Genomic DNA, 12,938 nt, shown 5'->3' with positions numbered 1-12,938 from the left:
TGATTGAGACACACCATGAGCCAGATTGCAGCAGGGATGAAGAAACATTTGCTCTAATCAATGGAAGTGTCTGTAACAAGCAAGCCATCTTGAAAGCCTGAACAGATGAAAGGGCGGACTTGTGAATGTTGTGCTTCCGGAGCATTAAGTACGCACATTGTGTACTTGCTTCTATCACCCAGTTCGACCCTGCTTCTTCAAAAAGCAGTTTGGAATTGCGTAGCCGAACCACGTGATACTGGGTCGCGATCTGGGTAGAGCATGCCATTGTGAATGGGCCTATAGACTTTTATACTCAAATCCAGACCATCTGTAAAAACTTATTTCAAACATCCCTGTTATTTGTCTAATGAAAAAGGAATATATGGCGCGTTTGATGGAGTACTGTGAAGGTGCTGCAGTTTAAAGTATTAAAGATGACTTAGGAAGCTCTCAAGCAGAAACTGTTTTAAAACTTGTATTCTTGATAAATGCAAGGTACTCGACAATATTGGCTAGGGATTGGATTTAAATTCCCTGTGGGAAAATATTGACTCCTTAAAAAAAAAAACAATGTGAAAAATACAGGTATAAAAAAAGGATCACTTGCCATAACTGTATCAGTAGGATGTGAAGCTGTCAAACTGACTTGAAACTTGGAGATTTCTATAATTTTATATGCTGCAGAATAAATAATATAATCCAGTAGCGTACTGGACAATTTACAATTAAAAGTGTGGGCTGCAGTGTATCTATTTTGTTATCCAGCCCCTATTTATTTATTTATCTCAGAAGACTGTAATCATCCAAGATAAGTATTGTCCTTAAGACTCTTATCGCCCTTTCAAGGATGTCATAGGGATAGATTTTATTGGTAGTCTATTACAATATAAGAAACTGGGGTACTGTTTATGGATCTACAACAACATGAATTATGACTTGATACTTTGTGAAAGATCATCAGGTTATTGTGTTTGAGAGTAACATAATAATATTAATAATATATATATAGCAACATTTTTATTTTTATATAGCACCTTTCATAGTGGACCACCATCACAAAGTGCTTTACAGAGGTAGCATGTGAATTGTGCATTATGTGCAGAGTCACTTATAATAGGACATTGAAGCATATAATAAAAATAGCATCTTATAACAATCAGAAATACGTTTGACAGAATTTAACCACCGTTGTTTTGTACCATAAATCCAATCCTGCAGAAGAATCCCTGCAAACGTTGTTTCCTCTTAAGCTTTCAATGCAAGAGACAGGGCCTACAGCACATTGGATCACTGAACCAGAATTCTACACAAACTAATTTGGCTATTGACGATGATAAAATATAAGGAATGCCAGGAAGGTATAGAACATATGCATATATTTGTTAGAAAGTGCATAACATTTATTTCAAGGAAACTTACTGCTGTTTTCCTCAATCCAAAAGAAGCTTAATATATGCCAGAACCCCCCTGGAAATGAGATGAATATCTCAAGGGTTCTATCCTGGTTATATAAATACATTTGAAATGTGATCTTTGGGAATGGCAATGGTTTTTACCTCATACAGTAGCTGGTACAGAAAAAACTGCATTAATTAAAACAGAACTTACAAAAATGTTGAATCATTCGTAAATCTCACTAAGTTATCTCTTATAACAACAAAATCAGCCAATGTGTCTTTTGTGACTTTATCTGTAAAATTAGAATCCTAGAATAAATTATGTACTGCATTATAAATTAAGGAAACTAAACAGTGCAGACAATAAATGTACTTATCAGTTTCCTCCCTTTGTTTAAACTGAAAAAGGTTGTGGCTATTTGTTGGTACAGTGTAGAGAATCCTGTCATTAAGATCAGAATCATAAAGGCTGTTTACTATTATGCTACATTTGGATGCAGAATAAGCGGAGGGATTTGTAGAAAGTTACCATTTTTTGAAATAGAATAAAATGCAGGCAAGCATCAAAACAGTAGATTAGAACTCAGGTGAACATCAAGAAGAATGTAAGCATTTTTTCATAGAATTACAAACTATTCAACATATTGATACATTGACCTTTAGATAATAGACCCTTGAGAAAAATAAAGTCTCAGGGTACTTGGTCAAGCTATTTATTCAAATCATTATTAAAACGGGTGAACAGAAGCAATCAGCAAGTATATATATAGTGTGTGTGTGTGTGTGTGTGTGTGTGTGTGTGTGTGTGTGTGTGTGTGTATATATATATATATATATATATATATATATATATATATATATATATATATATATATATAATAAAACTATATTATATATATATATCATATAATATACATGTATTGCAGCAAATAGAGTTGTTGCATAAACGGATAACGTGATCCAACTAGGTTGAGGTCCAGGAGGTTTTCTGATACTTAGTCATCGACTGGTGTGTGTGTGTGTGTGAAAGCACAAATAACAGCCATCAACTTCCCTCGTTGAGTTTGATATTAAGTTTCTAAGGTGAAAAATATTAATGAATGTAAATTGTCTGCCCGTTTCACTACATTCCAGCCACTTGGCTTGGGTGAAGGAAACATGGACCCTGATTTGGTCGGAAGAGACTGTGCCTCCCCTTTAAAAACCTGAAGGACATGACCTGTTTGTTTATTTTGTGTTGGCAAACAATAAAAATTCGCAGAAGCCCTTGACTTTATTGTCTTGTTCCAAGGTTTCCTGTTTAGCCTACCTGACTGTTGGCTGTCCTGCCACAGGTTCCAATAATGGTAGGTGAAGAAAGTCACAGGGGCTCCAAGCCAATGCTTGAATGGGCAATGTAAATTGTTTTGTATATAAGGGACACCTTGTTTTATTGTGTTTAACAGTTCAGTATCTAGTGCTAAAATCAAATAGGATGATTCTGAAGCATAAACAAATCATGTATATTGATTCCTGGTTATATTAGGGTTCCAAAGTCATGAAGGTTTATAGATATACTATATCACCATGCCAGATCTTTGCTGACCATACAAAACCAAGCTACACCTGCTATTTGCCTGTGAAACCTTGTGTTCAACCTTTGTCCAGACTTCAATGCTGATCTGATACAACTGTCCACTCCCATGAGCACTAATCAGAAAATATAAAGGGGTTTATGTGTATATAGATATTGACACATCAATATGCCTGTACACAATTTTGACTGTTTGGTTTCCATAGTAGAACACTTGATGGCAGCAAACTGCTGCAAGGAGATGATACAGTATTTATAATAATGTTATTAGAAATCTTGAAGACACACAATGTGCCATATATATATATATATATTATATATATCTATATATCTATAAGGATATATATTATATACGGAGGAGATAGAGAGAGAGAGAGAGAGAGAGAGAGAGAGAGAGAGAGAGAGAGAGAGAGGCAGGCAGCGTTATTTTTAAATAAAATAGTTTAATGATTAGCACTGGTCTTAGACTACCTAACCTATCTTTTAATCTGGTTCTAATCGGTATGGCCTAATTATTTTTGTTTGTTTTCTTAATTTCATGTGGGCTTGCTGTCCAGACCCAAGTAGTGTGTCAAACCAAAGCTTCTTGTTTTTGTTTTTTCTTTCTTGGTAACCGAATTGGAAGGAATTTGAGATAGAGGGTTGGGAGGCATTTTATGAGATTTTTATCTACAGAAAGACCATGCAAAACTGAGAAAGCATAACAATTGCTAAGTAGCCTCTTTGTATTTTCGTTCCATTTTAATTGCATTATCCCATATACAATAAGCATCATTCCACTTTAATCACAGTATCCCATATACAGTAAGAGAGAGAGAGAGAGAGAATCAATTGCTACGAGTGCTCAAAGCTCCAGCATCTTACTTGTTTTGTGTAACGTTCGTCCGCCCTGTTTTGTTGGTGTCTACTCGTTTTGTTTGTTTCTTTATTTTTGGCGTAAAGTGCTGTGTTTTTTGTTGCAATCTTTTTATTTTCTGTTTGTTTACTTACAGCTTCACCAAAAACCCACGTCGGTTATTGTCTTGCTTTTTCCTGGTCCGTGATGTCACCACGCACCTGCGCACTGCGAGCTAGGGTTATACCTAAATCTGGATTTTAGAATTTAAGTTTTAAATTCTTAAAATACCAACATTTTAGCCAAAAAGGTTGGCTGTGATTGTAACATACACTGCCTAGCTGTTACCAGCAGGAAGGAGACTCAGAGTCATGAAGCTGCAGTTTAAGCACTAAACGCATATTTATTAAACACAAAAACAGGAACAAACAAAACAGGCATGAAGGGATAAAATGATGGTTTCAACAAAATACACGTAACATAGGCTGGGCATTCACCTTAACTATAATTATAATTACAATCATAGGTCACCAAACTCCCTCCTACAAACAAAGGAGTTCTGCTCCCCATTATACAGGTGATCACTCCCCAGTTTGCCTTGGGCAATGGCCATACCTGTGATTGTAGCATGGACAGAATTAACCCCATCTTTGCCAACCTTTCATTCCCACACACACACTATTTACTCAAGCAGGGCTTTTGCACTGTCACAGACCAGAATAAGGCTATTCCTGCAAATAAATAATAATATGAAATACCAATATTTAATTATTTAGCAGGTTATTCTTCCCCTTCTTTCCTTCTGTTCAGATATGAGTTAAAGCCTTTGTGCTTGGCTTAGTTATCTGTGGTGAAAACTCTGAAAATAAAATTAGTAGTTTTCAGAAGTCAGCAGGTGTGGCTTTTCAACTTTGGACTCCATTGAAACCCACTTTGTGAATGACACTCTGACCAGCAGGATAACAGTGATAAAAGTCCTTGGCAACACTACTCTTCCTATTGTAGCACCTGTATCAAACAGAGACTGGGCTGGCTCTTTGGCATCGCCATTTATCTCCTTTCCTGCTTTTTGTTTCTGTGTGTCACCGGCTGTGAGCTGAAGCCAAAGGGCAGTCTGGAATGGGCAGCTGAGAGGGAGATCAGAATCGAGGCCATCCAGAGAGTTATTCTGCAGCAGCTTGGACTAGAGAAACCTCCTGAGGTGATTCTGAACGTTACCCGGAGCGAGGAGGAACAGGTGTACAGTTTTTACCTCCAGCGTGTGAGACATGAGAGAAAAAATAGCAAGATGAGAGACTGTGGCCATAACAGAGGGACAAACATGCATGTTCCATGTTAAAGGTAAGCATTTCATTTTTTTCAGTGGCTTTAAGAGGGGAAAAGAAACTGTCCGAAAAAAGTTTGACACAAGCTGTTACAGATCCCCCAGTATTAGTTTTATTTGGTTATCTGGTGGATTCATCAGTACAGTTAAGGGAGTCCATTTTAATTAATTAAACAGTGGTGGATTCCTAAAAACACTGCCGAAATTTATAAACCTGATTTTTTCATAAACCTCATTTGTCTATTTTTAGTGTGTGTAGGAATGTTAATAAGTACAGCAGATCATATCCAAAATGGATTAATATAGATTTAAAGAGTAGCATTAATTAGATCTGCCACTGTTTACATCATAAAAATAGACCACTGTAGGTCACATTCAACTGTTGTCTGTTTATCTCTTATCCCGTTCATGCAATCAATCGGGAAAACAGGTCCATTTGTTTTCTTGTGAATATACTTTAAAATTGCTGTGTTCTTATCCTATAAAATGTAAGAAAATCACTTGTTGAAAAGTAAAAATATGACTCAGCAGCAAATTGTATAAAGCATACCTGTGCGCCACTAAACATGTTGGCAGTTTCCTCTGAGCTGGATGCAACTGGTGTTACCTAGAGTTAAGTCCTACACTTTTATTATTATATCAATACATTCTATTCATTGCTGTTGTTTTTGTGTAGGAAAGATTTTTGAAAAGGAGAATGAGAAAAACAGCAAAAAGAAAACAAGGAAGCAGCTACTTTTTGACTTGAATGCATGCAGACATAAAGTCGAAGTCAAAAGAGCAGAGCTTAAACTGTTCTTTGGTCCAAGTCACAGCAAAGGGTCTGAGACAGTGCAACGGATCACAATCTACCAGGTGCTGAATCCCAGGGAATCCAAACGCTTGATGGTGGCTTCAGAACTCATAAGACTACAAGAAGCCGGGCAGCCAGGCATTTTTAATATAAAGAAAGCCGTTAAACATTGGCTGGCACACCCACAAGACAACTATGGTCTTGAGCTGGAGTTTTCTCATGACATGATAAACCGTAATCAAGAGGCTTGTGTTGGGGCGGAATTAAAAGTAGAAGGATATCAGTTTTTACAAAAGAGAAGGACTCAGAGGGACAGCCCCTCTGAAGACTGCCATAAGAATGTGAAGCAGTGCTGCAGGAAATCTATGCAAGTGTCTTTTGAGGAGATTGGCTGGGCGGACTGGATCAAAGTCCCTAAAGTTTACGATGCCTTCTACTGCGATGGCACTTGCCTGCCGAAATATAAAAATGCCAATGCGTACACAGAGATCAAGTCCAAGATGCATGATCTCTCTCACGGCCACATTCCCGGTCCTTGCTGTGTCCCTGCTGATTATGTACCTTTAACAGTCATACACTTTAACACAGAGGGCAAGCTAACAATCTCTGCCCTGGATGGCATGATTGCATCCAAATGCCACTGCTCTTGACTGTGCCTACCTTCTGTGTACACTATTTGAATATTTATTTTAAAGTACCATTGTATTTATTTGTATTTTTTTGTGAAAAGAAAAAATATATTTTAAATAAAAGAAAAAGTAAAAGAAAAATCTACACCATTGACTTTACAAAGTGATACTTTTACAAGTAAAAAGAAAAAGTCAGGGGTCTAATTGTGGTAAAAGGTTAAGTTGAGTAAGTAAATCTCTTTTTTGCATTCCATGTCATGAAGGTCTGCTGTTAGTGGTGTGTTTTTTGTTTGTTTGTTTTTTTTAATGCAGTACAGTTTTTGTGTTAACATTGTGAATCTGTACCATATATTTACACAGCTTGCATGTCTAACACTGTTGAGGTTTTGATCTCTATAGATAATTACAGGTCACATCAAGCATACAAGGAGAGAACAATGAATATAAACCAGGACACAATCAGTGCTGTTATGTCATATTAGAGAGGGAGACTGTTGTCTCCAGGTAAACTTAATGTATTCTGTAGTTACATGGCAAGTGCACTGCTATTTTCTTGTTTAAAGCCCTGTTTTTTAATGCAAAAGAGTGAGAGTCCACTCTTAGTCTGTACTATCAATGGGCTTTTCATGTGTTTCTCCAAACTGTACCATGCCTTTTTACTGCAGGATAACAGGATTTGGTATCCCAATGAAATATAATGGCAGAGATTCAGCTTATATAATTCAGTAGGAAAGACACTTGTCAAGTGAATAAATAAGTAAAAAGACACTTGTCAGAAGTAAATAAGATGGGCTCTCTGATCTAGTTGTCAAAACAATACATTACACGGTATTATGAACTAACAATATAACTTAGTTTAGACAGCAAGATGTTTGCTCTGTGTGATGCATTCACCCAGTGAATTAAAAAGGAGAGTCTTTTCAAATACTGAAAAACGTACAAGTTTTAAATTAAAATGATACAATCTTGTGAATTACAAAAAAGTGTTAATAAAATAAAATAAATAGCTATAACCCTCTGCACAAGGCTACGATAATGTGCTGCACCCTAGACATCTTTAAATAGATCCCCAAACCCTCCCTGATTGGTGCTCTGTTGAGGCAACTGATTTGCATACCGATGAGAGCCAATCAGCAGACTCCTCCAAGACGCCTCCTAAGACCTCCCCCCTGCTTGGAACTACAGAGTGGTGAGACAGCGCCTCTCTCCTGCATTAGTTCATCGGACTGAAAGTAACCTGGCAAGGCAGCGTTCAACCCTCTCCGCTGCAATACATTCCCACAGGCAAACTGTTCAACCTTGCACTTTGGGTCTAAAATCTAATTTACTGCAGAGGCTGTACTTCAAAATGTCGTAATTGTTACTGTTGTACATGAACAAGCTAATGTTTGCTTAAATGTGGTACAAACATTACAGTGTGTTGCTATGGAGTTTTACAGCTATTTACAGCTAAACAGAAAATCAAGTTATGAAATATTGTACCAAAGAAATACAGTCCAATTGTTCAAATGGTTCACAAAGGACAAAAACAAAATGTGAATTAAAATTAGCAACAGGATTCATTAAAGCATTCTATTAAGCGTTTTTTATGGTAGACGACGCAAATAACATTAATGTAAACACATGTATTAATTACTCATTTATTTTCTGTATGGTGGGTTATTATACTAAGCCTATTTATTCAAGCTTATGTTTGTTTAAAGTGGTTGAATTAGGAGTCTGAATTTCAAATAAAACCATTAAAAAACATTTTAAAAACACAAGAGTGTTTAGCTTGAGTAGTGAATATTTAGTTCTCAAACAAATATTTTATTTGAAGATTGGAGAACTCACCCCAAATAAAAACAAAACAGCTCTCTCTTCTAGGAAATGAGATGTGGGAAATCTAGCATGTTGCTATCAGTATGTTGCTGATATATCATTTTTTGTGGACCTCGTACTTGTTAGAAGAGCTGTCTTACTCTGTGTGTGTGTGTGTGTGTGTGTGTGTGTGTGTGTGTGTGTGTGTGTGTGATGCTGAATTCACTAAATGATAAAAACATTCCTCTGGTTTAATCATTCAATGGTTGACGTAATTTGTGTTAAAAAAAAAAAAAAGAAAAACAGTTATTTTTGGAAGCTATTCTATTGCTTTGACTGTTGCAGTGTGAGTGGTACAATCCTACATTGCAACACGCAGCAATTATGCATCCTGAGTGCACAGAACACATTCGCAGGGGTGGAGGTTGCTCTTGCAAAATAAATCCATAGGGTACATCTTATGAAAGGGTATTTTATTTTGTAAGAAAAAAATACAAACAAAAATTCTGTATTTAATAATTGGCATGCCAATTGAGATGGTAATGTGGTTAAAAGCAATATCGGATGTGGTCTGTTACACTCTGTGTGAAAAGGCATTATTGTAATCTTTTGCAGAGATACCTGGATATTAAATTTATATATATATATATAATATATATATATATATATATATAGATATATATATATATATATATATATATATATATAATGACAAGAGTGGGAAGATGGTGTCCAGACACAATGCATACTTGCTTGTTTGTTGGTCTATAAAACTATTTTTCTTTCACTACAGTTTAGACAGTTTTTTCAAGAAATGTAAAAGTGCATTCTGTTTGATAAAATATGTACTTTTATTTTAAAAAGTGCATATTTATGCCAACAAAGAAAATGTATTAGTGCTGTGGCTCCCCAAGAGGGACCCGATGTTGGGAAACATTGACCTTCAGTTCTGGCATATCTATTTAAATCACAAATAATCTAGTCACCCCGAACAAAACACGCCTGTCCCTAAATACACTTCATTTGTCTCATAAATGAACTATACAGATAAATCAAAGTCAGACAGCAGCCCTGGTTATTCTTCATGATACTGCGAAATTACCTTGTTATTGTATTAGAACATAAGAACATAAACAATTTTACAAACGAGAGGAGGCCATTCAGCCCATCTTGCTCGTTTAGTTGTTAGTAGATTATTGATTCCAGAATCTCATCAAGCAGCTTCTTGAAGGATCACAGGGTGTCAGCTTCAACAACATTACTGGGAAGTTGGTTCCAGACTCCCACAATTCACTGTGATTTCTATTTTCTGTTCTGAATGCCCCTTTGTCTAATCTCCATTTGTGACCCCTGGACCTTGTTTCTTTTTTCAGGTCGAAAAAGTACCTTACCAAAACATTTTAAAATTTGGAATCAGATCGCCGCGTAGTCTTCTTTGTTTAGGACTTCTTTGTTCAGGAATAGATTCAATTCTTTTAGCCAGTCTGCATATGACATGCCTTTTAAACCCGGAATAATTCTGGTCGCTCTTTCTAGAGCAGCAATATCCTTTTTGCAGCCAGGTGACCAGAACTGGACACAATATTCAAGATGAGGTCTTACTAATGCATTGTACAGTTTTAACATTACTTCCCTTGATTTAAATTCAACACGTTTCACAATACATCCAAGCATTTTGTTGGCCTTTTTTATAGCTTCCCCACATTGTCTAGATGAAGACATTTCTAACTCAACATAAACTCCTAAGTCTTTTTCATAGATTCCTTTTTAAATTTCAGTATCTCCCATATGGTATGTATAATGCACATTTTTATTAAATGCAATTTGCCATGTGTCTGCCCAGTTTTGAATGTTGTCTAGATAATTTTGAATGACCTTTGCTTTGGCAACAGTGTTTGCCACTGTTGTCATACACAATGTATGATATTATCTTATCTGGGATTTGATCTGAACTCGATCTTGGATCTTTTATCCTAAACACACCTTACAAGGTATGAGTCACTCAGTCCCCACTTGCTCATTCCTGAGCGGGCATTCACCCTTAATATATATAATATACAAAGCCAAGACAGCTATGTGTTTCTCAAACACTTGCAGAAATAATGCAACACACAAAACTGGCTGGTGTACCGTATGTTTTATATGCCTCTGATTTGCTAATTCTTTTGGTTTTCTATTTAGTTTCTCACACACACAAACTATTTATGTTGCCCCTCCACACTATTATTCTATGCTTTGTTATAGTCTTGCCTTTAAATAGTTTAAATAGATGAAAACAGAAGGAAAGGTATTCAGATGATGCCAGAAAGGCCACACTGATAGAAAACCACAATAAAAGCACCCTACCTGAACACTGGTTTGACCCATGGCCTGTGCTGTATTACAATGGCTAACATTCGTTAGCAGCTTACAGAGTGACTGAAACTTAAGCCGCTAGGCAGTTAAGTGGAGACTACAAAGAATAATAGTTAAATATGGGCTAAGTAGTTGTTACTTTAGTTTTTCTTCTCTATTAATTACATTTTAGTCATCAAAAAAAGAAATAGAATCAGACCATTATTTTATGTTTTTTTATTATTTTTGTTCAGTGGGTCTCTTTAGATCATACACAGTGACCTAGGGTAACACTTAATTGGTTATTATTGGGGGGACATTGTGTATGGCAGCCAAATGTACAACATAACAGTGTCTGTATTAGCAAGGGACTACTGTAATACATGCTCAGGAAGTGCATATTGAACATTTTATGCCGTAACATCTGCCCATTTTGTGGGTTTACGATTACAGTACTAAAATAGTAACTTCTTAAAGATTCAGGGGTGCTTAGTTTCTTATAACTTATTAATCGTAAAATAAAAATTGCTTTGGAGTCGCTCTGCTTGGCAGTTAATCAGATTACGGAAGGATAAAACATCCTAATTTAAACTGAAGAAATAACAGCAAAAAATTTTAATAAGAAAATAAAAAATACATGAAGTGACTCAATAGAAATGTTATATAATTCTAATATGGCATGGCCCAACAGAAAATATCAGATTTATTTTTGCTGGTTAGCCTGACCTCTTCAACCTCACTCGTCTCTCCGCCACTCGTGAAGATGAAGAAGTCAAGGCCAACTTGATATTTTATATTTTCAGTTGGGCCATAATGATTTCAGAAGTTTAATGGCATTTAAAGGTGTGTTCAAGGTGTGCTAGCTTATTAGTGGCATCTAGACAGTCTTTTTGACCAAACCTATCATGACGTTTATATTTTTAGCTTAAACTACAGATATTGTTGCAGCTGTGGCATATCATGCTTTGTCGCAAATTCAGTAGCACAGGTAAACCTGCTATTGGCCTCTACAGTCTATGTAACTTCTCTGCTGTATTTGATTACATGTGTGGGTAAACTGAGGTAATTTCATATGTCTATACCCTCCAGAGCAGGGCTTCCCAACCCTGGTCCTGGGGACCCCATGTGTTTTCTGATTTTCATTCCAACTGAGCTCTTAATTATTTAACTAGACCCTTAATTGAACTAATAATATGCTTCATTTTTGTTTGTTCTCATGCTTAAAAAGTTGCAGAGTTTAAGTTACTTATAAAATGTTATAGCTAACTTGAAATCTGCAACTGTTTAGAGCTGAAAACAGGTAAAAATGTCTGATTAAGCAGATTATTAGTTCAATTACGGGTCTAGTTAAGTAATTAAGAAGAGCTCAGTTGGAATGAAAACCATAAGACACATGAGGTCCCTAGTACCAGGATTGGGAAGTCCTGCTCTAAAGGTCAACACAGCTGTTATTCCCACCAGTGGCTGATGGGGTAGTGCAATGTAGCATTGCATAAAGTGCAATCTATTAAAAAAAAAAGTTATAATAATACATAAAAAAAAAACAAAAAAAAAACAGCTGTTAACCTCTTTCACTTGTATGTGTAAAAACCAACCAAAACACTGTAACACCTTGTTACACATTTCCCTGGTTTGGCTTAACTTTCTATAAGGTGTAACTGAATATGGTTATCCATGTTTATTATTTAAGACCATCGATCATGCTAACATCTGGGCCAAATGACCAGCATCAGTCAGAAGCTACTTCTTTTATTTCTCATAGTCATTAACCTGCTAATTTCATTTCTCAGAAGAATGTGCTTAAGAATACACGGCTGATGCTTTGCTTCACAATGTAAAGCTAGACCTCATTGGACTGGGGATTTCTTCATGGTGAGACTGTATCTTGAGTATTTACAGTCGTCTGGGCGACTTATTTACTATATTTACTATATACTATATACTAAATATATACTATACTATACTTATTTTCTATATTCACAAAACTGTAGAAACCAACAGTCAATAACAGTTTAATGAATAGCAATAATGTATTTAATCTATCAGATCAGACTCGACATTATTTAAAGCTTTGGCAATGGGGTTAGGGGTACTTTTGACGATTTTATTAGAGTATGAAATCCTATGGATCGATAAAGACCTTTGTGAAGCCAATGAACTGATATTTTTGTGCACTGATCTGTTTGCTTGCTCTGCCACCAAATATAGTAAATTACTTTTCAAAAAGCCCCTGTTGTTTTTACTGCAAAACTGATTTAAAATATGAAACAG

General features: G+C 36.0%; 1 protein-coding gene across 1 annotated transcript; it reads left to right on the top strand.

The window, feature by feature from the left end:
• The first annotated feature begins 1,329 nt into the window (after positions 1–1,329).
• Positions 1,330–6,554, top strand: LOC121318160 (bone morphogenetic protein 5-like). Its single transcript, XM_041254589.1, has 3 exons — positions 1,330–1,340; positions 4,793–5,046; positions 5,788–6,554. The coding sequence occupies exons 1-3, from the start codon at positions 1,330–1,332 to the stop codon at positions 6,552–6,554; spliced, it is 1,032 nt and encodes a 343-aa protein (XP_041110523.1).
• The last annotated feature ends 6,384 nt before the right edge of the window (positions 6,555–12,938 follow it).

This window comes from Polyodon spathula, chromosome 1, assembly GCF_017654505.1.
Source record: "Polyodon spathula isolate WHYD16114869_AA chromosome 1, ASM1765450v1, whole genome shotgun sequence".
NCBI lineage: Eukaryota > Metazoa > Chordata > Actinopteri > Acipenseriformes > Polyodontidae > Polyodon > Polyodon spathula.
Note: the sequence above shows the minus strand (reverse complement) of the source record. Positions and strands in the feature narration are given on the sequence as shown.

Bases quoted from the DNA above. Each gene is read 5' to 3' on its own strand.
- LOC121318160 (XM_041254589.1), top strand. The intron at 5,047-5,787 runs GTGTGAGACATG...GTTTTTGTGTAG, and splicing joins GTACAGTTTTTACCTCCAGC to GAAAGATTTTTGAAAAGGAG.